This window comes from Paroedura picta, chromosome 7, assembly GCF_049243985.1.
Source record: "Paroedura picta isolate Pp20150507F chromosome 7, Ppicta_v3.0, whole genome shotgun sequence".
Classification (NCBI taxonomy): Eukaryota; Metazoa; Chordata; class Lepidosauria; order Squamata; family Gekkonidae; genus Paroedura; species Paroedura picta.
In genome coordinates this window covers 34,016,122-34,037,959 of record NC_135375.1, presented here as the reverse complement: position 1 = coordinate 34,037,959, position 21,838 = coordinate 34,016,122, and the positions used below count along the sequence as shown (strand labels likewise).

At 40.7% G+C, this 21,838-nt stretch overlaps 2 protein-coding genes across 6 annotated transcripts in view; both read left to right on the top strand.

The window, feature by feature from the left end:
• POLK (DNA polymerase kappa) overlaps positions 1–21,838 on the top strand; it is a 40,861-nt gene that overhangs the window by 9,931 nt on the left and 9,092 nt on the right. For 4 of the 5 annotated variants that reach the window (XM_077347370.1, XM_077347371.1, XM_077347366.1 and 1 more), the window contains exons 2-8: positions 7,346–7,515; positions 9,106–9,225; positions 11,921–12,073; positions 13,689–13,820; positions 15,094–15,247; positions 16,395–16,634; positions 20,383–20,507. In XM_077347370.1, the coding sequence (XP_077203485.1) occupies positions 7,381–7,515; positions 9,106–9,225; positions 11,921–12,073; positions 13,689–13,820; positions 15,094–15,247; positions 16,395–16,634; positions 20,383–20,507 (1,059 nt within the window). In that variant the 5' untranslated portion in view covers positions 7,346–7,380. Of the gene's footprint in view, positions 1–4,739; positions 7,151–7,345; positions 7,516–9,105; positions 9,226–11,920; positions 12,074–13,688; positions 13,821–15,093; positions 15,248–16,394; positions 16,635–20,382; positions 20,508–21,838 lie in introns of those variants that run through there. The other variant, XM_077347369.1, reaches the window with a different exon arrangement.
• LOC143842345 (uncharacterized) overlaps positions 4,311–21,838 on the top strand; it is a 131,055-nt gene continuing 113,527 nt past the window's right edge. The window contains exon 1 of the mRNA XM_077347385.1: positions 4,311–4,315. The gene's annotated coding sequence lies outside the window, so the exon portion shown is untranslated. The remainder of the gene's footprint in view (positions 4,316–21,838) is intronic.

Genomic DNA, 21,838 nt, shown 5'->3' with positions numbered 1-21,838 from the left:
AGCTAAGAAGAGCTGAAGCTCTGCTTTAAAAGAGTTACAGTACAGTACACTCAAGCTTCCATAAATGACTGGCTGTTTCAGATAGAGAGTGCGTGAGGGAGATATTTCATTTGGAATGGTTTACTAAACCCAGAAAACTCAGATTATTTACAAAGACTTTTGTCTCTCAGGATTTTCTACTCAATAATCTCACAAGTCACTAACACACATTTTCTCTGAGGTAACCTGCCCCCCCCCCCCAGGCTCTGAATCCTATCAGTCTAGTTCCTTTGATGTCGGAGTCCTATCTGTCTAGCTGTATTGATGTCTGAGCCCTATCTAAAGAATCTTGCTCTTACACTCTATTCTTCCATTCACTTTCCCCCCTCCTGTCTCTTTCTCTCCTCAACAAATCCATAGCCACTTGTTGGTTGGAAACTTTTGAGATTTGCATACCCAGCAGAGAATCAGGGACACGTGAAGATCATCCATCACAGAGGGAACACTGAAGCTATACTTCTGAGTTAAATTTGGCTCTAGAATGCTTGGAAACTTTGAGATTCATGTCACATGTGTTGTCCAGCTGTGCCCTAAGAAATACTGATATAAAGAGAACATGATGTAATGCCAATGGAGACAGCGTCTGACTAGTTAGCTTTCTTATTAGTACTAGCAAAAAAGCCCATTGTACTTAAAAATACAATAGGTGCTAGCCTTCCCTCCCCTCCCTGCCCCAGGCAGGGCCACCGAGGCCTGAAGAGGGTGTGGCAGGCCTTTTCAGGGGGGGGAGTACTGACGGGAAATCCTCCCAGGCTCCTGGCTAGGTCTTCCCAGGCCTGAAGGGCCTCGGTGGGTCTTTTTGGGGTTGGGGGGAAGTGCTGGTGGGAACTCCCTTTTCCTCCCTGCCCTGGCCAGGCCTGCTGAGCCCTGGAAAAGGCAGCCCTGCTGAGTCCTGGCAAGGCCACGTTCAGAGTGGCGGAAGCACTGGCAGGAATTGCCTTGCTCCGTCCCCCTGGAAGCCCCACTGAGGCTTGGTGAGGCCACGGCTAGGGCTGTTTGGGGCAGGGGCAAATGTTGGCGGGGGCTCCCTCCTTTCCCCTCTTCAGGTCCGCAATCCCAGGCTCTCCTCCTCCCTCCCAGCTCCTGCTGGCTGCATAGCTTACCATGTGCTTCTTCCACATGGAAGACGTTGAAGGAGGATGCAGCCAGGGGCAGAAAATTCTACTTGATTGGCCGTTCATTGGGTGGTCGACCAGATCAGGGACGGGACAGCCTATCCGATTCGCAGTTAGGTGATGAGTCCCAACTCCTCCCACCACCCCTTTCCATTTTATTTATATGTTCAGATCAGATAAATTCAGCACCAATAGCCTAGTATTTCAGCTGCTGTTAGTACTGCAGTTGTATACATTTCATAACTTAACTGATATTGAGGTGCAATTTTGTATTGTATGTTATGAATTGTTGGCCTCCTTAAAGGACAGCCTTGATGTTAAGGCATAATGGAATTTTTAAAAAGATATGGGGAGACTTGATTGGAATGAGAGAATGTATGTGTCATTGTGGCTGTAGCTGTGATTATTCACTCTGAACTCCTAATTGTGGATGCTTTCAAAGTACAGATAATAGACTGGGGAAACTGTACACATGCTTGATCAAGTAATTTATAATCAATGTCACTCCTAAGGGAAATTTTGAAAAAAGGAACAAAGAAGAGTAATCAATGGCATATTTTGAGAGTGAGTGGCAGCCTTGCACAGTTCGATTGGCCAGATTTCCCTGGTTGCGTATATGTGTACCATTGCATAAGAATGGTTGGCTGCTATTGATCTGAGCAAAATAAACTACAGAAAGCTTTGGAGGGGTTAGGCTGCAATATAATCTTGAGCTTTCACTCCTATTGCTGTGTACCCCATGCACACATTTTATTTTGGTAAGGAAAACATACGTACTTTTTAAATTTAATTTTTTGTTGTGGAGAGCTAGCAAGTCAATGAAGTCCCCAAGTTGCTCTTGAGCCAGTCATACTGTCTCAGCTACCCTACATCTCAGGGTTGTTGCAGGGTAAAATGGAGGGGGCAAACTATGTAAGCTACATCTAGCTGTTATAGGAAGGGCAGGATAAAAATATAAATAAAGTTTTTTGGGGAAATTACTACTGTTTTTAGAAAACAAATGAAAAGTCAATTATAATTTAACTATCTGGCTGTCTTTTCCCTGGTACATTACAGTTGTTCCGCTTGATGATGTTTTAACATAATCCTCTTACTCGTAAAGCATCTTGTGTGATTTTTCTTATAGCTGCAAGCCTTGTAAAATACTTCTTTATGCCAAATAATATCATAACCTGTTTTTCTGGAAAGGGATCATGTTCAAGCTGTCGTAAATGGTAGATGTGATAATTTGTCACAAATGGAAAAAAAGAACTGATCAAAGTATGCAGATTGCATGATCAACCTGAAACACAGCCCATTAAAGTTAAATTATTTATTGTTTGTCTTGTTGAGGCAAATGGTGTTAAATTCTACTATCAGTTTAGGTAGACTATGAAATTGGTTACTAGACCTAACAATACCAGCCATACTATCTCAGTTTCATGTTCATTTTCCAATGTTATATATGCCATCAAATGTCAGCAGTGGGACTCTACTCTGTAGATCAGACAAACAGATCAGTCCTCATGCAGAAAGAATAAATGGACATTTAACTGAGCCAGCTGGGCTGGGAGAAAGAACCCAGGAGAGAGCTATTGGGAAGATGAGTGTTTGGGTGTGTTCATTCATTCATTCCCTTTCATAATCTGCTAAACTATTGCGGAGCATTAACTGAAGTTGCCTTATGAGAAGACAGAGTTTCAGGGTGAGTGGGTGCTTGTTGTCTGGGTCTGTTCGGGTTTTTTTGTCTGGCCTGTTGCTCATTGAGCAAGGTCAGTTTGCTTGGGGCTGACTGCAGGTACCACTGTCTGTTGTTGCTACTGGGAGGTGAAGACTGTGGGCCTCTGAACCATAAGACTCCTTCTAGGCAGAGGCATATACCAAAGGGCAAGATTCAAAACGTTCTTAGCCTTGAGATGAGACTTGAGGACTGTGCATTAGTCTAGATAACCACTAACCAGTCGTGAAGGTAGAAAGTGAGGGCTATCTCGTGGTTTGCAGAGAGTGACCCATGTATGATTTTCTACCCACTGGTTAGAAATCATTGGTGAATGCTCACTACATGGAACTTGTAACTTTTGAAACAGGTTTGTCAATAAAGGTTTTCTGAGTCTGAGCAGGTTTGTTCCATTGAGACTAGTATTGCCAACCTGGAGAAGCTGGTTGTTGGTCTTACAGGTGCCATTGGACTCAGATTTTATTTTGCTACTTCAGAACAACATGGCTATCCACTTGAATCTATCTAGAGAAGATGAGGCAAAGAGAGAAATTTGGGGAAAGATATATGCTCCATTGGGAGAACAGGGAGGGAGCCCGTCTGCTGTTAGGCTACGATGGCTTGCAACCTTTTCCAAACATTGGTTTGGGAGTATGAAACAGGCCAAGGATATGCAAATTTTGGCTTGTGAACAAGTTTGTACACATCCGTATTTAAAACCACACTAATTGAAGCCCTAATAATCTACATTCCACAGGTTAGGGAAGGCACTGCTAAGTCTAAAAGAAGGCCTGCATAGACAGCAAGTTAAGGAAGTTATAAAAAGTAAAGAGACTTTTAAAAATTGAAAGGAGGAACAACAGGCTCTGGCAAAAAATGTAAGTCAATTATTATACACGCAAAACGAAATTTTGAGTGGGTTGCAAAAATCATCATGACAAACAATATTTTAAAAAATATATCCAGAGCAAGAAACTAGCCAGAGAAGCAAGGGCCTTTGGATAACAAAGGAATAAAGGTAAAGGTATCCCCTCTGCAAGCACTGGGTCATGTCTGACCCTTGGGGTGACGCCCTCTAGCGTTTTCATGGCAGACTCAATACGGGGTGATTTGCCAGTGCCTTTCCCAGTCAATACCGTTTACCCCCCAGCAAGCTGGGTACTCATTTTACTGACCTCGAAAGGATGGAAGCTGGGTACTCATTTTACCGACCTCGAAAGGATGGAAGGCTGAGTCAACCTTGAGCCGGCTGCTGGGATCAAACTCCCAGCCTCATGGTCAGAGCTTCAGACGGCATGTCACTGCCTTACCACTCTGTGCCACAAGAGGCTCTAACAAAGGGATTGCTAAAAGAAGATGGGAAGACTCAATTATTTTTTTGCTTCTGTGTTGTTCACTGTGAAAAGTGTAGAGCACATACCTATGCCAAAGTCCCTCTTTTCAGGAAGTGAGTCTAAAGAACTGAGGCAAATTGAGGTGAGCAGTGATAAAGTTTTAGACCTACTGGGAAAATTAAAAACAAGTAAGTCTCCAGTTCCTGATGGCATATTCTCATGAGTTCTTAAGGAACTCAGATGTGAGACAGATTCAGGTATGTAGCTGTGTTGGTCTGAAGCAGCAAAACAATAGTTTTATATAACTCGTCACTAAATGCAGCTGTTGTACCAGAAGACTGGGGGATAGCAAATATGACACCAATTTTTTAAAGGGATCTACAGGGTAACCAGGAAATTACAGGCCAGGCACCCTAATGTCTGTCCCATACAAATTAGTAGAAAATGCATTCCAAGACAGAATTGTTAGGCACATAGAGGGGCAAAGCCTGCTGAATGAAAGTCAGTGTGGATTCTCCAAAGGGAAGTCCTTCCTCACCTTTTCTGGGGGGGGGGGGTTCTTTGAAAAACTGAATAAGCATGTAGACAATGGTAGCCCGGTAGAAATTATCTATGTGGACTTTCAAAATGTCTTTGACAAGGTATCTGAGAAAAGACACCTGAGTAAACCTGGCCATTTGGCTATCACATGGAATAAGAAAGAGCAGGGATTCTCTTATGGGCTAGAAACTGGTTGAATTACAGGAAGCAGAGAGTAGTAATACAGGACATTTTCACAATAGAGGGAAGTAAGCAGTGAGGTTTCACAAGAATCGATATTGGGCTGGTATTACTCATCAGTGATCTTGAACTAGGGGTGAGTAGTGTAGTGGCCAGGTTTCTAGATAAAACAAATTATTCAGGATAGTGAAAACCAAGGTTGACTGTGAAGAACTTCAAGAGGACCTCCACAAACTGGGTGACAATGTGGCAAATGCAGTTCAGTTGTCGTAAATGTAAGGTGATACACGTGGGAACAAAAATCTCCCAACTTCAAGTAATGGGTCAGAACTTGTTGATTCTGAGAGGGAAAAAGACCTGGGGGTGGTAGTGGGTAGCTCAGTGAAAGTATCAACTCAGTGTGCTGCAGCAGTGAAAAACTGTTAGGGAGTATTAGGAAAAGGATTCAGAATAATGTGACTGATATTGTAATGCATCTATGGTGTGACCTCATTTGAAGTACTGTATACTGTTCTGGTCACTCTATCCCAAGAAGGATATTGCAGAGCTGGAAAAAGTATAGAAGAGGGCAACCCAAGATGATTTGGGTTTGGAGACAACTAAGGGGAGTAATGATATGATAGAAGTTTATAAAATTATACATGGAGTGGAGAGAATTGACAAAGGGAAATGTTTCTCTCTTTCCCAAAATAGTAGAACTCAAGGGCATCCAGTGAAGCTGATGGGTGCTAGGTTCAGGATAGACAGAAGGAGATGCTACTTTAAGCAGAGAGTAATTAAGATGTGGAATTTGTTGCTAAGTGATGGCTTTAAAAGCTTTAGCAGCTTTAAAAGGGGATTAGATTCATGGTGGATAAGTCTATCAGTGGCTACTAGCCATGATGACTGAGGGGAAGCTCCACATTGAGAAGCACTAATCCTCTGAATCCCAAAACCAGAAGGCAGCATCAGGGGAAGGCCTCAGCCTCTGTGTCCTATTGTTGGCTGTTCAGAGGAACTGGGTGGCCATTGTGTAAGAGAGGATTCTGGACTAGATGATCCAGGAGGGCTTAAGTCTGTTGATTTCCTGAGCATATGCAAGCTAACCACACCATTCTTCTTATCAGTATTACTATTTTTTTCAGACCAGTGGGAGATTGAAACTGACAATAATCCTGTGTTTTAACAGGATTCTTCTAAATTGCAAAACACCAGTAACTGGAAAGAATGATCCTGATAGTCCAGGAGGATTATGTGGTTTGCATGCAGACACGTGCCTCTCCTGGAGTCTTATAGTATCTGAGAATAGTAACTTGGAAAGAAACAGGGGTTTATTAAACCAGCATTGGTAAATACCTTTTGCTGAAGTGAGCGGGAATGTCCATATTAGGTTAAAATCCAGTTTGAGCCATCTGAAGGCTGCCTATTGAGATGAGAAAAACCAGAAGTCTAGAATACACTGCTGTCAAGTACTTATAAATCTACATGAAGAATATAGAAAATATTTTGAATTCAACAAAATGAAGAATTTGATAAATGATCCTCCTGTATAAAAGCTCTTAGTAAATAATGCAGTGATGTGAACCTTCCAACTTTGGCTAATGTGGCAATTTCAGGTCTTCTTGATTGTTGGGAGTTTAGCAGATTAAAAATGCATGTGGGGGAAAATTTCCAGAACTGCTTGCTTATTCTTCCAAGTTGCCTGTTTTTCCAGATCGGCTCATTCCTAGGCTTCCAAAAATGAAAGGGAACATTTCCTTATGATCACTTTTATCATAAAAGAAATTTTAGCAGTTCCTTGAAGATGAGTACATATTCTGCTTTGATTTATGGAACAACTAAGAAGGATTGTGTATCACAGATAATCATATCTTCTACCTTTATAACACAGTGAAGTAAAAAGTTATAGAGTGCTTGAGACTTGTTTGTTACAGGTTGCATGCTGTTTGTGACATAAGCATATTTGTGACATATGCATAATTCTCAATTATGTGTCATTGGAAATTAATCATTGTGGTTTTTTATTTTTGTGAAATGTGGGAATACAAAATCCACTTTTTAGTCATTGGAAAAACAGTTGTATGAACAAGACTTTCATTTGACCATATACCTCATTTTAACATTTATAAGCCACATTTCTTTTTTCTTCTGTTAATTTTTTCAGGCTTTCACATGAATAGGCTTTGATGCTAAAAAAACAACACCTTGAATATAATTCCACATTCTGTATGGAACAAATTACTGTGGATAAATGTGATTTCTTCTTTGTAAGAAAAATCTTTTCTACTTCTTAAATCTTCAGATATTAACTCCACTTCAGATTTTCTTCCAGAATGGAGGATTATATTTGAAGTTAAATTGCATTCAGATAAATTGTGAATTATTTGTTTACCTAAACAGTGTTTATATTACAATATTGTTGAAAATACACTGATTAAAACTATATAGTTTGTCTCTTTCAGGGTAAGATTTGAGAAACTATTCACATGGTTGAGCAATGGAAAGTCCAAGTAACAGTCACACCTCTTCTCAAGGGGGGCTTTTGCTTAGAATGGGCCTCAATGATAACAAAGCTGGAATGCAAGGATTGGATAAAGAGAAGATCAACAAAGTCATAATGGAAGCTTCCAAGGTTTGTTTGTATAAGCTTTCTCTAATGCTTTAGCTATTCACAGTATTGATTGCACTCAGTAAAGAGTGTAGGGTGTTCTTTTAAAAAACAACAACAAACCTGTGTGACTCCATTGTTCAATATAGAAGACAAGGTATGCTAGTAATTATTACGGGGCTACAAATTAAAGTCATGCCAGTACATTCCTGTGGTCTGAGTTCCCTATAGAATGTTACAGTTTTATAAGACTGTTTTAGCACCGGCTTCTGATGCTTAGAACTGGGGAGCATTTTACCCTGAATAAAAGTTATATGGTTCCTTAAGGACTTAGCAAATGTGTATATGTGAATACAAAGTGTCATTAAAGAAAGTACTGTTCTGTCATTTTCCACAGGGAACAATAATGTTTATGGGAAAGAGGTTGGCAGCATGTTTTCAGAGGCCAATCTTCTCCCCCTTCCCCAATAATTTAAAAGTAAGGGCAGTAGCCTTGTTTTTAAAAGGAACTCTTGGAGTAGCAATTGTACTTGAAACATATATGTTCATGTTCTCAGAGACTTGTTACTTCCCCTTTCTGGCTCCAGGATGAAGGGAAGGAAGCAGCTTCTCATTTCCTTTCACTCATCTCCAGTCCTAGCTGAAGCCAACTGAGGGCTAACATCTGCCCAGTGCCCTCTATTTCTGTGTATGTTCTCCAGCAGCATGAACATACTGAGAATGAGCAGTCTGTAGCTGGTTCTAGTTTTGTGGGCTCATGTTTTTTTCTGCAGCAATTTCCCTGCAAGGCTAGGGCAGCTTCTACTCTGCCCCTCCATTTAGGCATAGTGTATGTCAGCAGATGCTCACATCCTAAATAGTTATTTGTATCTGTCTGTACCAGAACAGTAATGTTGCAGTGCATATTATCTGTTTTCTTTATTAATGTTGCAGTGGTGCAATACTTTAGTTAGTATTTATTTATAACATTTTTATCTTGCTTTTGTCTCAGCGATTCAAGCATTTAGATCCAGACTAGATGTTTCCATGGGTGCAAGGATTTATACACATGCAACATGATTTTCCTGGCTTCCCTCCACCCACTGCAACCCAAAATACCTCCCAAAAACCTGTCAGAGAGGCATTTTGGACTGCTGATGTCAGGAATCAGGCAATGTGGGCAGAAATCATTGTGCTAGCAGCACCGTTAGTCTGGAGACAACTCAAGATGCCCTGCCAAAAATAATATATTATCATGCAAATAAATGATAGGGTATGAGCTAATACCCTGTCACAAATTTTGTTAGTCTTTAAGGTGCTACTGGACTTTTGTTGTTTTCTGCTGCTACAGACAAACTAACATGTCTATCCATCTTGATCTTTGCAAATAAATGTGTGTGTATGTGTATAGAGGAATATTTTGAAAGTCTTCACTGATGTTCGGTGTATATGTGTTTTTTCATTCCATAATTCTGCTCTTAATCTTGCTGCTGTACTTTGTTCTAAGCACTAGCATAGCAAATCTTGGGGACAGGTGAAACTTCTTACATTTTTTCTAATGCTATATAACTTTCAAGAAATCTAATTAGGCAGAATATGGACAAGAACAAAAGTTAATTTGAATCTCTTTGGCAGGGTTCTAAATTTTATGAACATGAACTTAAGAAGGATCAACAAGTTAATAAACGAATTGAAAAAATCCTGAAGCAAAAAAGTAAAATTACAGACCAGCAGATTATGAAAGCACAACTTCAGGTAATATCCAACTCATTTTGGGAAAGGTGGACCACATAGGGGAAAAGGGGTAGGATGATTCCACCAGTGCTGCCCACCTCAGTCATGTACAGCCTTGATTAAGTTGATGTAATCAGAAAAAATTCAAGTGTATTTGAAAGCCTTATTCCAGGGGTTTGCTACAACCATCAGATTGCAACCTTAGTATCCTCTGTTCTTCAGAATTTCATTAGTTATTAGAAAGAATGGTATCAGACTTGTGTATAAACATGCAGTAAAGTTAGGGTTTGACAAAAGATTTGTTATTAAGTGAACAAAAGTCAGTCTGTGTGCTCTTGCTGCTCTCAGCTACATCAACCTCTTGTCCAAATGCCACGAGCATCCCTTCGGGAGTTTATCAAGTGGTTTTTCTAGATCGGATAACCTTCAGCATCCCCAGAAACTATTTGAATCTGGTTTTTGTTGTTGTTGTTGTTGTGATAAGAATTGGTCCATGCCCTTCCAGATAATCTTGACTCTAAATATTAGCAGGTCAATGATGAGAAGTACACAATAAAAATCAGTTTTTAAAATTCTGTTTATTGTACGTTGTTTTGTTTTGCAAGTGCTTTATACATTTTTGTGTTTTATGCTTCAGTCAAAACATAGTAGAAAAACTGTGGGAGAGAATTTAGCATTTTGTGTTTCCTTACAGCAAAATAAGTTTTAATTGCTGTATTCAAAGACTCTAGTGTTCATAACCACTGTTTATTTTTTAAAATAAATGTTCCATATTTTTTACAAGTGTAGATCACTTCAGAGTCTCAAAGCACTATGTCAGCAAAAGCCCTCTATATAAGGCTCCACTACTATCTTTTCTGATAGTTGCCCGCACAAAGTTTGAATAGTTTAGGGGAAAGCAAGGTGCCTCTGGGTAAATCATGAGAGCGCAGCCATTTGTCATTAATTGTCTTGTATATCAGAACACATCTGGCACACATCTAGTAGCTTTGCAGAAGTTGCACAGATGAGGCTTATACTAAATCTTTGTGGGAATTTTTCTCAGCTTTGTTCTGTATACACCCAATATTGCAGCAATTATTTTTAACCAAATTAACACAGGGAGTCAGTATATGCTTCTTTCATGTGCTGCAATAACTGTTGTGGTGATAACCACCAACTTCAGAAAGGACTTGCTCTTGTCAGCTCCAAAATGAAGGTAGCTGCCACCTGACCGGAGCATTGGCTGGCCTTAAACACCAGTCATCCCCGCTGCAACTGCTTCCACTGCTGCCAGGGATTCTGGTGGCAGAAATTCTCCCACATCTACCTACCTTCCCAGTTATCCTTGGGAGGGAACCTGGGCAGTGGCAGGGAGGGAGGGAGGCCGACCCTGCCTGCCTCTTCTCCACCAGAGGATTGATGTGGCGATGACTCCCTTCCTCGGGCTGCCTCCTCCTTCCCATCTTGGTTGCACTCTCTTCCCAAGTGTAGCTGCTCCATTAGGAACTTTAACCAAAAATGAAAGTACATTGCAGAATTAATAGTATAATTAATAAAATCATGACAAGTTTTACAATTGAAGCAAGGGCAATCGGTCTACATAAAACCAAAACAGTCTAAGGGCAGTTATCCCTTAGACCTGAGCAACAAAACCATAGATAAAAATTCTGCAAGCTGCTCAGTAATTTCTGAGAATTTATAATCTAGAAATAGGGTAATAGATTTATCATCTGATACATTGACAGAAGGAAGCAGCAGAAGAATCAAACAAGGGTGAAGTTGAGTGTAGCTGCTACAACATAATATAATATGGTGGAGTGAGTCTGGTTCATTATGGCAGTTAGAGTAAATGCTTTTGTATGTTCCAGAGTTGCTCCCCCCCCACTGCCCCCTTCTTCCCCTCCCAGCTAAACTCTTTCCGCACGCAGAGCAGCTCCCTCAGGCTCTGCTAGGCATGGTGAGCACAAAGGGTTGAGGCGGAGTCTAAAGGAGTTGTTCTTGGGGAGAAAGTTCAGTCAGGAGGGGAAGAAGGGGTTGGCTGGGGGAGCAAACCAACATGGCATTGTACTTACATGTTTTTTAAAAGCTCGCTTTATAATTGAGCCACTCTGCTTGGGGAGACAGTGCAGCTGGGAGGGGGAAAAGGTGGCAGCTGGGCGTGTCAGATGCAGGGAGGCCAAAGGGTTTTTTTGGAGCCTAAAGGAGCTGCTCCCTTTTAGGGAGAGAAAAAAAACCTGTTCTAACACAATTCACATTTTAAGGTTTTTGTTTTTAAGCTGAGGTCTCAGGGGCAACTTTAGTGGGGGTAGGAGGGTGGTGTTTGGGCAGTAGGTGGGAAGATATGCATCAGTGATTAAACAAAATGGTGGCAAGGCAGGAAAACAAAATTGAATTTGGGAATTCCTTACTTGAGAACTCTGTGTAAAATCTGAAGGGGAAAAAATCACTGCAAGGGAAATTTTGGAAAATGGAAAATAAGAGAACGCAAGCTTTGGATCTACTGATTTTTTAAAATATTGTTCAGTACTTTAAGAATGCTCATGCAGGGGGTTGCAGTTGTGCAAAAATAGTCTATGTCTAAATTACATACCTTTTCATATATGGCATGATCTTCTAGAAACACATATTCTGTTCATTTCTGTTTGTAATGGTAGATTCCTTTATGAAATTATATTGCTGTCTGCCATAGTGGTAACATAGTTGTATTCATACAATTTTGTACATTTATGCACAGGTAGATAAACTTGCCATAGAACTGGAGCAGAGTCGTGATCTCAGCCGCACTATTGTACACATTGACATGGATGCCTTTTATGCAGCAGTAGAAATGAGAGACAGTCCTGAATTAAAGAACAAGCCTATAGCAGTGGGATCATTGAGTATGTTGGTAAGGTGGAAAGTTATGTTTCATCAAGAACTAGGTGGATAGAATCATCGAATAACAGAGTTGGAAGGGACCTACTGGCTCATCTAGTCCAACCCCCTGCAAGACACTCACAACCCTATTGCTCAACCACTTTAAGCTGCCACCCCCCTGAACCTTCACAGAATCAGCCTCTAGGTCAGATGGCTATCCAGCTTCTGTTTAAAAATTTCCAAAGATGGAAAACCCACCACCTCCCGAGGAAGCCTGTTCCACTGAGAAACCACTCTGTGCATACCCATTGATATGCTCACTAATTTATTCATAAAGAATCAAAATCAACATTAAAATTATAAATGTCTTTTTCCAATGTGCTCTTGTTGGCTTTTAAAAATTATGTTTGAAAGGGCAAAGAAATATTGAAGAGAGCAAACTAGCTGCTTCAAAACAAAACATTTGTGAGTTCAGTTCTTATTCTTGAAAACCTTGCCTATGTCAGTATTTAGAGGCAAGAGCTGACAATTATTCATTGCTGAGAGGAAGGTTGCAGAATGGACTGCCAAGAGCTACCATGGGTTCCCACACAAATATTCCCTATGGGTGACCCTCACATTTAGAAGAACACACAAAAAAAGCATGATCAGAAGAGCTATGCTGCTACTATCCCAGAGTCACACACTGTCCAACTACCTGGCCCTACCTGGGTTCCTGGAATTCTGCACCCTTAATCTTCCTCTTTGTAACTCTGGACATTGTACACATTGTCTGTGTTTTCTTTCCATATTCCAATGCTCAGTTCCAGTGCTGAAAGTGAACTCCTGGGCTAAGTCCTGATGAATTCTTGGCACAAATTAAGCAGAAAGCACAGTGGGCAAGATATTGCTTGTAACAAAAAAGGCAGGGATTTTTTTTTTTGGGGGGGAGGATCAATCTGCCCTTGTGAACTGCTGTGGAAGATGGAGAGGAAACAAGACCTGGATTGTTTTGCAGAAGGAAACAAACTATATTTTCTTGTTACTGTTATTCATGGAGACAGGAATTAGTGCTTACAGAGGTTCAGAACAATCCATATGTGTGGAAGATATGCTCTTGTTCTGTAGAGTGTGCTTGTTTATTCTGATTTATGAGAGGAGGGGAGGGTTGCTTGTTTAGAGGCAATGGTAAAGCCCTTTACATACACACAGAGGTACTTCCTTTATATTATAAGTGCTATGTTCCACGGATGCAAAAGCTGACGTTGGATTAATAACTTTAGTTCAACTTTAAAGGTGATCAATATATTCTAAATGGCCTCCATCTATAGATTGTGTATACAAATACACATATGCACAGGTGTATGTACACATGCACACAAAATATGTATTTGATTTGCCTCACTGCTATTGTTATCTGGAGCAATCTGCTTTTATACAGTTGTCGTTCTTGCTTTCTGCTTGTGGCACGTTGAGTCTGGAAACTGTTGCCCCATCATTATCCCCCCAAATATGCCACTAGGCTACTTAGCCCCACTCATGCCAGCATAGGACTGTCCCTATTTTGTTTTAAGATAAGGAAGAAGCCTAAGTGTATACTGGTATTTAGTATTAAAAGTCAAAGAAATGTGAGGTTTGATTTTACACTGTGTTTCTGTCTCTTTAAGTCCACTTCGAATTATCATGCTAGGAGGTTTGGGGTCCGTGCAGCCATGCCTGGATTTATTGCTAAGAAACTCTGCCCACATCTTACCATAGTGCCATTAAATTTTAAGAAGTATCAAGAAGTAAGTAAAGAGGTAAGTGAGGTATTCCATCACAAAGACATATTTTATCAGATTATTTTACTTTGTCATGTATTTCCTGAATAGCAGCCTAATTATTGTCATGTTTCATATTTTACAAAGTATTTGTTTTTTAAATAAAATGTATTGTTAACAGCAATCACTGATATAGCGGAGAGGGCTAAGGTAAAAGAACTGTTTATATAATTAGTTTGGTTCTTCCAAAATAAAATTAACTTTCAGGGCAAGGCAGCTATTGTTCAGTTCTTTACCACCCCCTAATAATCAGAATGAATGGAACAGCAAAATCATGTCTTTTTACCCATTTTCTGGGGTGAGATTCCCCCCTTTTCCTTTTTCTGTGGGGGGGACACAGTGCATAGAGAAGTGGCTCTACAGCTTTTCTTTCTTTTTGGACTTTGTCACTTGTACAATAGGAAACAATGTCCCCAAACAGAAAAATGAGTACAGTACAAATACAGAAGAATTTGTTAAATCAAATAAATACCAAGCTAACACAACATAGAACAAAGGGCTTTTAAAAGGACTGTATGTTTTCTTTGTTTGAATGAAGAATTCTGAGGAGCTTGAAGGTTTGCATACCGCCATGTGTTACAGTAGACCATCACTATTCGCAACATGCAATTTCACTTATTTGTGACCTGGCCACATGATGCAGTTAATCTTAATCATGTGGCTTCTCTACATAATGTTAGAGGGGGAGCTGGAACAAGTGTGCTGGCGCTACACCCTGCATTCACATGATTGCCAGTTTTTCAAAACTGTTATCTATGTGGGGAAGAAGTGTGCATTCTATACAGTAATGCCCACCTCTCCCATCCAGCCAGGTGACTCATGCAATGGTGTCTTATTTGCAGCTTTGTGACTTGGCCAGGCCAGAGCAGGCAAGGTGGCCACAGCTAGCTGACACAATTAGAAATGCTGCATTTTTTTTAAGTGTTATTGGAAGATTGCAAAAGCAGTACTATTATAATTAGCTTAATTCCATAATGAGATTTCAGTAGAGTATGCAGATATCACATCTGAGATTTACAGAGAAGAGGCTTCATTTCTAGTATGTTTTCCTGGTTTAAAAGTGAACCAGAAGCAATACAAATTTGGAGTGGCAATAAATAATTTAAACCTTACAATTGATCAATCATAATGGAATATGAAATAATATACAATAATATAAAATAATGAATGATACAATGTTGACTAGCTACTGCAGCACAATTTATTTATTTATTTATCATCATTTCATGTTTTGTTATTTATATTTATCAAGGTTAGGGAAATATTAGCTGAATATGATCCTCATTTTATGCCTGTGGGACTTGATGAAGCTTATTTGAACATAACAGAATACTTGGAAGAAAGAAAGAATTGGAAAGAAGACAAAAGGAAATATTTCATCAAACCAGACAGCTTTGCTGCAAATGGTAAGCAATTATTTGTAAGTGCCAGATCAAAAGAACATTTTACTTTTCATTTTGTCATCCTGTAAACCAGGAGATTATGCAAAGACAGCAATATTTTAAAATATAATTTAATTATTAGTTGTTTCCTTTTGGAAACACCAACACGGTTCCTTACTTAGTATTTCAATTCCAATTAACCATAAAGGAATTATTGCTTCCAGAAAGGGTATTGTTTCAGCCATTTTTAACAGAATAGTTGCTTGCCCACAGATTCAACTTTGATTTGTTTTAAATGCATCATTTTCAAAAAAAGAACATCGATTGTGCTCACTACATCTATTAATGGGATCAACACAAATGCCACAGCGCGGAATTCTGTTTGGCAGGCTCCTCTGTGTAAGAATGCCCATATTTAATTTTTCAGTGGAGGGAGTTTCATGCCTGTTCTTGTTTGCTAGATGACTGACTCTGAAAGGTACTGATGACGATAGCCGATTACCTCACTGCATTCTTGCTCTCTGCCAAGCAACTGACTACCAGGATGTCGCTCCTACCCAGTGCACAATAATTAAGTCACCTAATAGCTTGTTCCACAGTTAGTTCCACTAAATAACTGAACAGGAGCTCAATTCTGTGTAGTTTTTCTTGCATGTTGTCTACTAGATTAGTTAATGAGCAGTCTTGGATTTTTGGTGAGTAGATATGGAGATATTATCATTCAAGATTCAACTGAAGCTCTGGCTAAATTTGCTGAAGAAGCAAGTGCTACAGTTTTTAGCCTAAAGAAATGTCTCTCTGTAAATATGTATGCTTTTTAATTCATGCCTTTTTATTGTAAGCATGCAACTCATCTACTTTTTATATTTAATAAATGTTTATACCCTATCTTTTCCATTACTGAGCAACATTTCCATCTAGATGGAGGGTGCATTGAAAAGCACACTCCTTATGACACTAACAGACCTCAATGTATTCGACACGAGGCTCTGTTTGTGTGTGTGTGTATTTGAGAGAGAGAGACAGAGAGAGATGTAGCAGCCATAACTGAGAACTGATTATGCAGATTTTATACATATAAAATCCAAGTGCTTGACAAACAGAATGAAGAATTCAACAGTTAGATTTGTTTCCTATGTTTTGATAGCTGGTTTCACTTTGCTGTGACTAGGCAAACACAATCCAGTTACATGTGACAAGTGGAGTAGAGATGCATACACCTCTTCACCAGTTTTGTTTGATGATGATCCTGTGCATACGCAGACTGTGGATCCTTCAGTGCTGCACCTGGAAGACCACCAGCAATCAACCAGTCAAATGAGTTCAGCTGCTTTTGGGATATCAGCCGAAGAAGTTGTGAAGGAAATTCGCTTTAGGATTGAAGAAAGAACAGGGCTGACGGCTAGTGCTGGTAAATATAATAATACTTTTTAATTTATATCTCGCTCTTCTGCTTCACTCAGGGCAGCTGACACAATTAAAATAACAAATACAAATTAAAAAGCTTAAAACATTTGTAATATAATTAGTGTGTCTACTGACCCTTAAACTAGATTCCCAGGCGGGATGGGGTTTGGAGTTGAAGTTGGCCAAAAATATCATGGAGCTGATCTTCCATCTTCTATCTTCTGTCTCTCTCCTGTCCCCTCTCCCAGGGTGAGGCCAACTTTTCTTGTTGGATGTTATTTTTGGCTTCGACTGTCGGTCTGGTGGAATAGCTTGGTCTTACAGGCCCTGCAGAACTCATTCAGGTCCTGCAAGAGTCTGAACTCTTCTGTGAGCATATCCCACCAGGCTGGGGCCAGGGCTGAAAAGGTCCTGGGTTGAGGCCAACTTCACCTCCTTTGGGCTCAGAACCCTGAGCAGATGTTGACATGAAGATCTTAGTGCTCTTGAGGGATTATAAGAGAAAAGGGGGTCCCATAGTAATGCTAGTCCCAGACTGTTTAGGGCTTTAAAGGTTAGCATCAGCACCTTGAGCCTTATTTGGTCTCTAATCTGGAGCTAATGCAGCTGGGTGAGCAAATGTTATGTGTGCCCTCCATTGAGTCCTTGTCAGGACTTGTGCTGCTTTGGATTTTTTGGAGCAGTCTCAAGGGCAGAAGTCTCGTCTAGAGGCAACCATCGCATGGACCACTTTAGCTAGGACTGGCTTTAAGAGATAGAGTGCCAATCAATACTCTTGACAATAGGTGCCAGTGTTAACTGCACCCTGTCAAGTGTTGTGTCTTTGCATTCTGGCCCAGCCAGAAGACCTCTGTCTTGGCTGGATTTAACTTCAGCTAACTCCACTGGAGCCAATCCACCACAGCTCCCAGACACCTGTGTTGACAGGTGGTCATCCAACAGAAAAAGCTGGGTGTCATCTGCATATTGGTGGCAGCCCAGCCTGAAACGCCAGATCAACTGGGCAAGGGGGTGCATGTAGATGTTGAACAGCATTGGGGAAATCATGGCTCCCTGCATCAAACCTCATGGGAAAGTCCTGACGGAGCAGGAAGATATTTCTCCACAAAATAGCTTGTAAAGGCCTCACAGCTAATACCCAATTTCACACTTTGGGACAATCCTACAGATATCAGTGACACCCAGAAAATGGAGAGCAGGCTGGCAAGCAGGCTGTAGAGATCTTGGGAGTTTGGGCTGCCCATAGAAATAATGGGCCTTGACCAGGATAGCCCAGTCTAGGTTGATCTCATCATATCTTGGAGGCTAAGCAGGGTCAACCCTAGTTAATATTTGTATGGGAGACCTCTGAGGGTTTTGAGGTGGAGGCAGGCAATGACAAACCACCTCAAAAACCTTATAGGGTCCTTGAAAACCTTATAGGGTCGCCATAAGTCAGCCGTGACTTGATGGCAAAAAATGTAATAAAAATAAAAGCCCCTTTATTTCCTATGTGTAGACCTAGCCTCACTAGTGCCCATGGAAAATAATGAGCCATTGTCACACTTCACTGACAAAAGATGTTATGTCTGTGGCTTCATTTCTATCCACATTTTGTTGCTGTTGATGGCAATGGATTGGGGTGATGCAGGGTCACCCAAGCTATGTCCTGAATAAATATATGCATGGCTGTTTTGTGGCACCCTTAGTAAAATGCTGGGAATCTGTTGGTTTCTATTTGTATGCTCTCTGTACATCACACTGATGGACTCTGCACCTGTACAGAGCTGTCATTTGGAAACATCTAGATCTAACTTTTAGACACCAATGGTCTCCCTCTGCCTTCAGAAGCACAGCTCCATCTCTACATGCTGGGGGGTCAGGTTAAGGGTTTTATTTATAGTTACTGTTATAGGCAATGTTTATAGTTAGATATAGTTTGCTTTTGTAGGTAGTTCTATATATAGCACACGTGTTTCTCGCAGCAGCGCTCTGGCTTGACTCTGAAAAAACATTCAAGCACTGTTATCAGCATAATAGGAAGCTCCCTACTGATGGCAGCAATTACTGCCTTTTGTACTTAAGCCAGCAAAATGAAGTAGACTCTTAGATCTGTAGACTGACTTATGATAGATAGATAGATAGATAGATAGATAGATAGATAGATAGATAGATAGATAGATAGATTTATTTGTATATAGCCATACACCTTTACAAAATATAAAATAAAAATTTACAAACAGTAAAATAGAATAAAAGGAAAAGTTTAAAAATATAAAATTTAAGACCAAAAAACTGAAACAGCATACATGACTACAAAGTGCAAGAGTGTTAAGAGGGTGCCTTAGAGGTTGTAACGTTGGCCCTTATTTTCCTTGCAGCCAAGGCAAATAGAGCAGTTTTATACTGACTTATGAAATAAGTGAGGAAAAAAATAGCTCTTTCTGACTCCAGGCTTGTACCTGGCAGAGAATTCTTATAATCTCTTTGGATACAGCATGTGCCCCTATGTCTTCAAAGTGATACCGTCTCTCCTTCTACCAAAAGAGATACCGTCTCTCCTTCTACCAAAAGATGCATCTGCTCTATCTATGATATCCAGAATGTTGTGCCTACTGAAAGTTGAAGCCTGGGTCCGGGTGGCTGTTCTGCAGAACAGAGGAACAGGATTCCTGTCAATGGAAACAAGGGATATGGGGCAAATGTGTGGTGGCATGAAGAAGAAGAAGAAGAGTTGGTTCTTATATGCCGCTTTTCCCTACCCGAAGGAGGCTCAAAGCGGCTTACAGTCACCTTCCCATTCCTCTCCCCACAACAGACACCCTGTGGGGTGGGTGAGGCTGAGAGAGCCCTGATATTACTGCTCGGTCAGAACAGTTTTATCAGTGCCATGGCGAGCCCAAGGTCACCCAGCTGGTTGCATGTGGGGGAGCGCAGAATCGAACCCGGCATGCCAGATTAGAAGTCTGCACTCCTAACCACTATACCAAACTGGCTCTCTGACTGTTGTAATGAGCTCTGACTGTTGTAAGAAGCAGCTTTGGGGTCAGTTCATGCAGATGCATCTTTTGGTAGAACAGCTCTCAACTCTTTTCTCCTGAAAACCACCTCCAGATAGATAATCTTGCCAGTCTATACCCAACATTGTGAAGTATACAAAGAATGTTTAAAACAGGTAATTTAGCTTCAGGTGGGCAGCCGTGTTGGTCTGAAGCAATAGGTCAAAGTTTGAGTTCAGTGGCACCTTTTAAGACCCAAAAAAACTTTAATTCTGGGGATAAGCTTTCGTGTGTATACATTTTGTCAGATAATTTTCCGGTAACTGACCCCTCTCAATTATCAGTGCGGCATGTTTGAGGAAAAAGGATTTTTTCCCCTAAAGGCTAGCTCTATAAGTTTTCAAACCTCCATAAGAAGAAATTCCATCAGGGTGAAGCCACAAGTGACCATTTATAAGAACAGAAGAGGAATCCTGCTAGATCAACCCAATTCTCCATCCAGTCTAGCATCCTATCTCACAGTGGCCAACCAGTACCAGAGGCCAAAGATCAAAGTTGCAATTAAGCAACCCGTTTTACTAAGTGGCAACTATATTACTTTATTAAATAGTGTATTTATAGTGTTAACTATTCTGCGATTACATTGCTAATGTATAAAATTCTTGTATGTTTGAGGGACCTTTTAATGGTCAAAGTTCACAAAAATTCGATTTCTTTATCTCTGAAATTATTGGATATGGAAATCTTAAAGAGGACTTTTTTTTTTCTGTTCAGGCATTGCTCCAAATATGATGTTGGCAAAAATGTTCAGTGATCAAAATAAGCCTAATGGACAGTTCAGCATCCCCCCTGAACGGGAAGCTGTGATGAATTTCATCAAAAATCTATCTATTAGAAAGGTGAGAAATTACTGAAAATTCACTATATGTTTTTAGAATTATTTATTCATCTGCGGTGTGTCTCATTCCAAGTTTTCATCTCTACTTTCTTATCTTTCATCCTTATCCATGGTTACTAACTGAGCAATGGCACTCTGGAAGGAGCGTGTCCAGCCCCACAGAGGTGTCCAAGCTCGAATACGGGCCAGTCAGGGTGCGGCCAGCTTGGCTGCACCCTGATTGGGCCGGCCCCTGCGCTCGCTGCTCTCCCTGGCAGCCTGGCTGCAGATGAGCTTGGCTGCTGAGGAGCGCGTGTCTCTGCTGCCTCACCGGCGGCCTGTGGAAAGAGGTGGCAAGCTGGGGGGGGGGGGTGCTTTTGGACTTGGCTGCGTCCTGAGTCCCTCTAGAGAAATAGAGCTGCAGAGTAACAGAGCATTTTGAAAGTATGCAGTTATTAGTTGCCTTTGTGGATGAGGCACAGATCCAGACTCACAGCATTTTGAGGTTTAAAAGAGAGCAGTTTTTACTGGAAAGATCATTTACAGAAATATATGAATCTGCTTAAATCTCCTTACTGAAGCAGAGTACAAAAGCTTAACAGTAGTTACAAAAGAAATACATTACAAGCCTCTGTAGCTATGCAGCAACAGACTATATCCCACACGTCAGCAGATGGAGAGAACTAAGCCAAATGGCTGTTTGCTTGCTAAAGCAAGGGCACACACACTGATTTGCTTTTCCTGAAGAAGCAGGAAATAAGCAGGAGCCCAATTTAAACAAAGGAATCCCCAGAGCACATGTAGAGGACCTTCAGGGGCTCATGGATGCTGTTCCCAGTACTCACCACCTGGCATCACTAGTTGAGCGCACAGGTGCAGCTTAGCTGCTTAAACAGCTTAATAACAGCCCTCCAGGATTGCTTTCACAAAATTACTTACTGATTGCAATTCCAACAAAAAGGCATTCCCACAGGGCTGCTGCCCCACATCATATCCTCAGAGAGCATAAGGGACTGCATCTACAGGTGCTTCACTTTCAGCTAGCTTATGGTTTGCTAAGTCTTCTGTCTCTCTTTGTTCCAGAAATAAATCCAGCATGGTATAGTGGGTAGTGTTGGAGTAGGACTGTGGAGAACTGACTACCATGCAACTTGTTCAGTCATTGTCTCTCATCTAACTAACCACTTTTATAGGGTTGTGGGAAGGGAGATCCCTGTTTAGAGGAAAGGCAGGATAAAAAATGCAGTGATTAAATACATTAATGAAACTAATAAATATTTTCATTTCCTCAGGAAATATTTTAATATGGTTGATTTAATGGAAGGTTACCATTTTACTAATTCATATTAACAC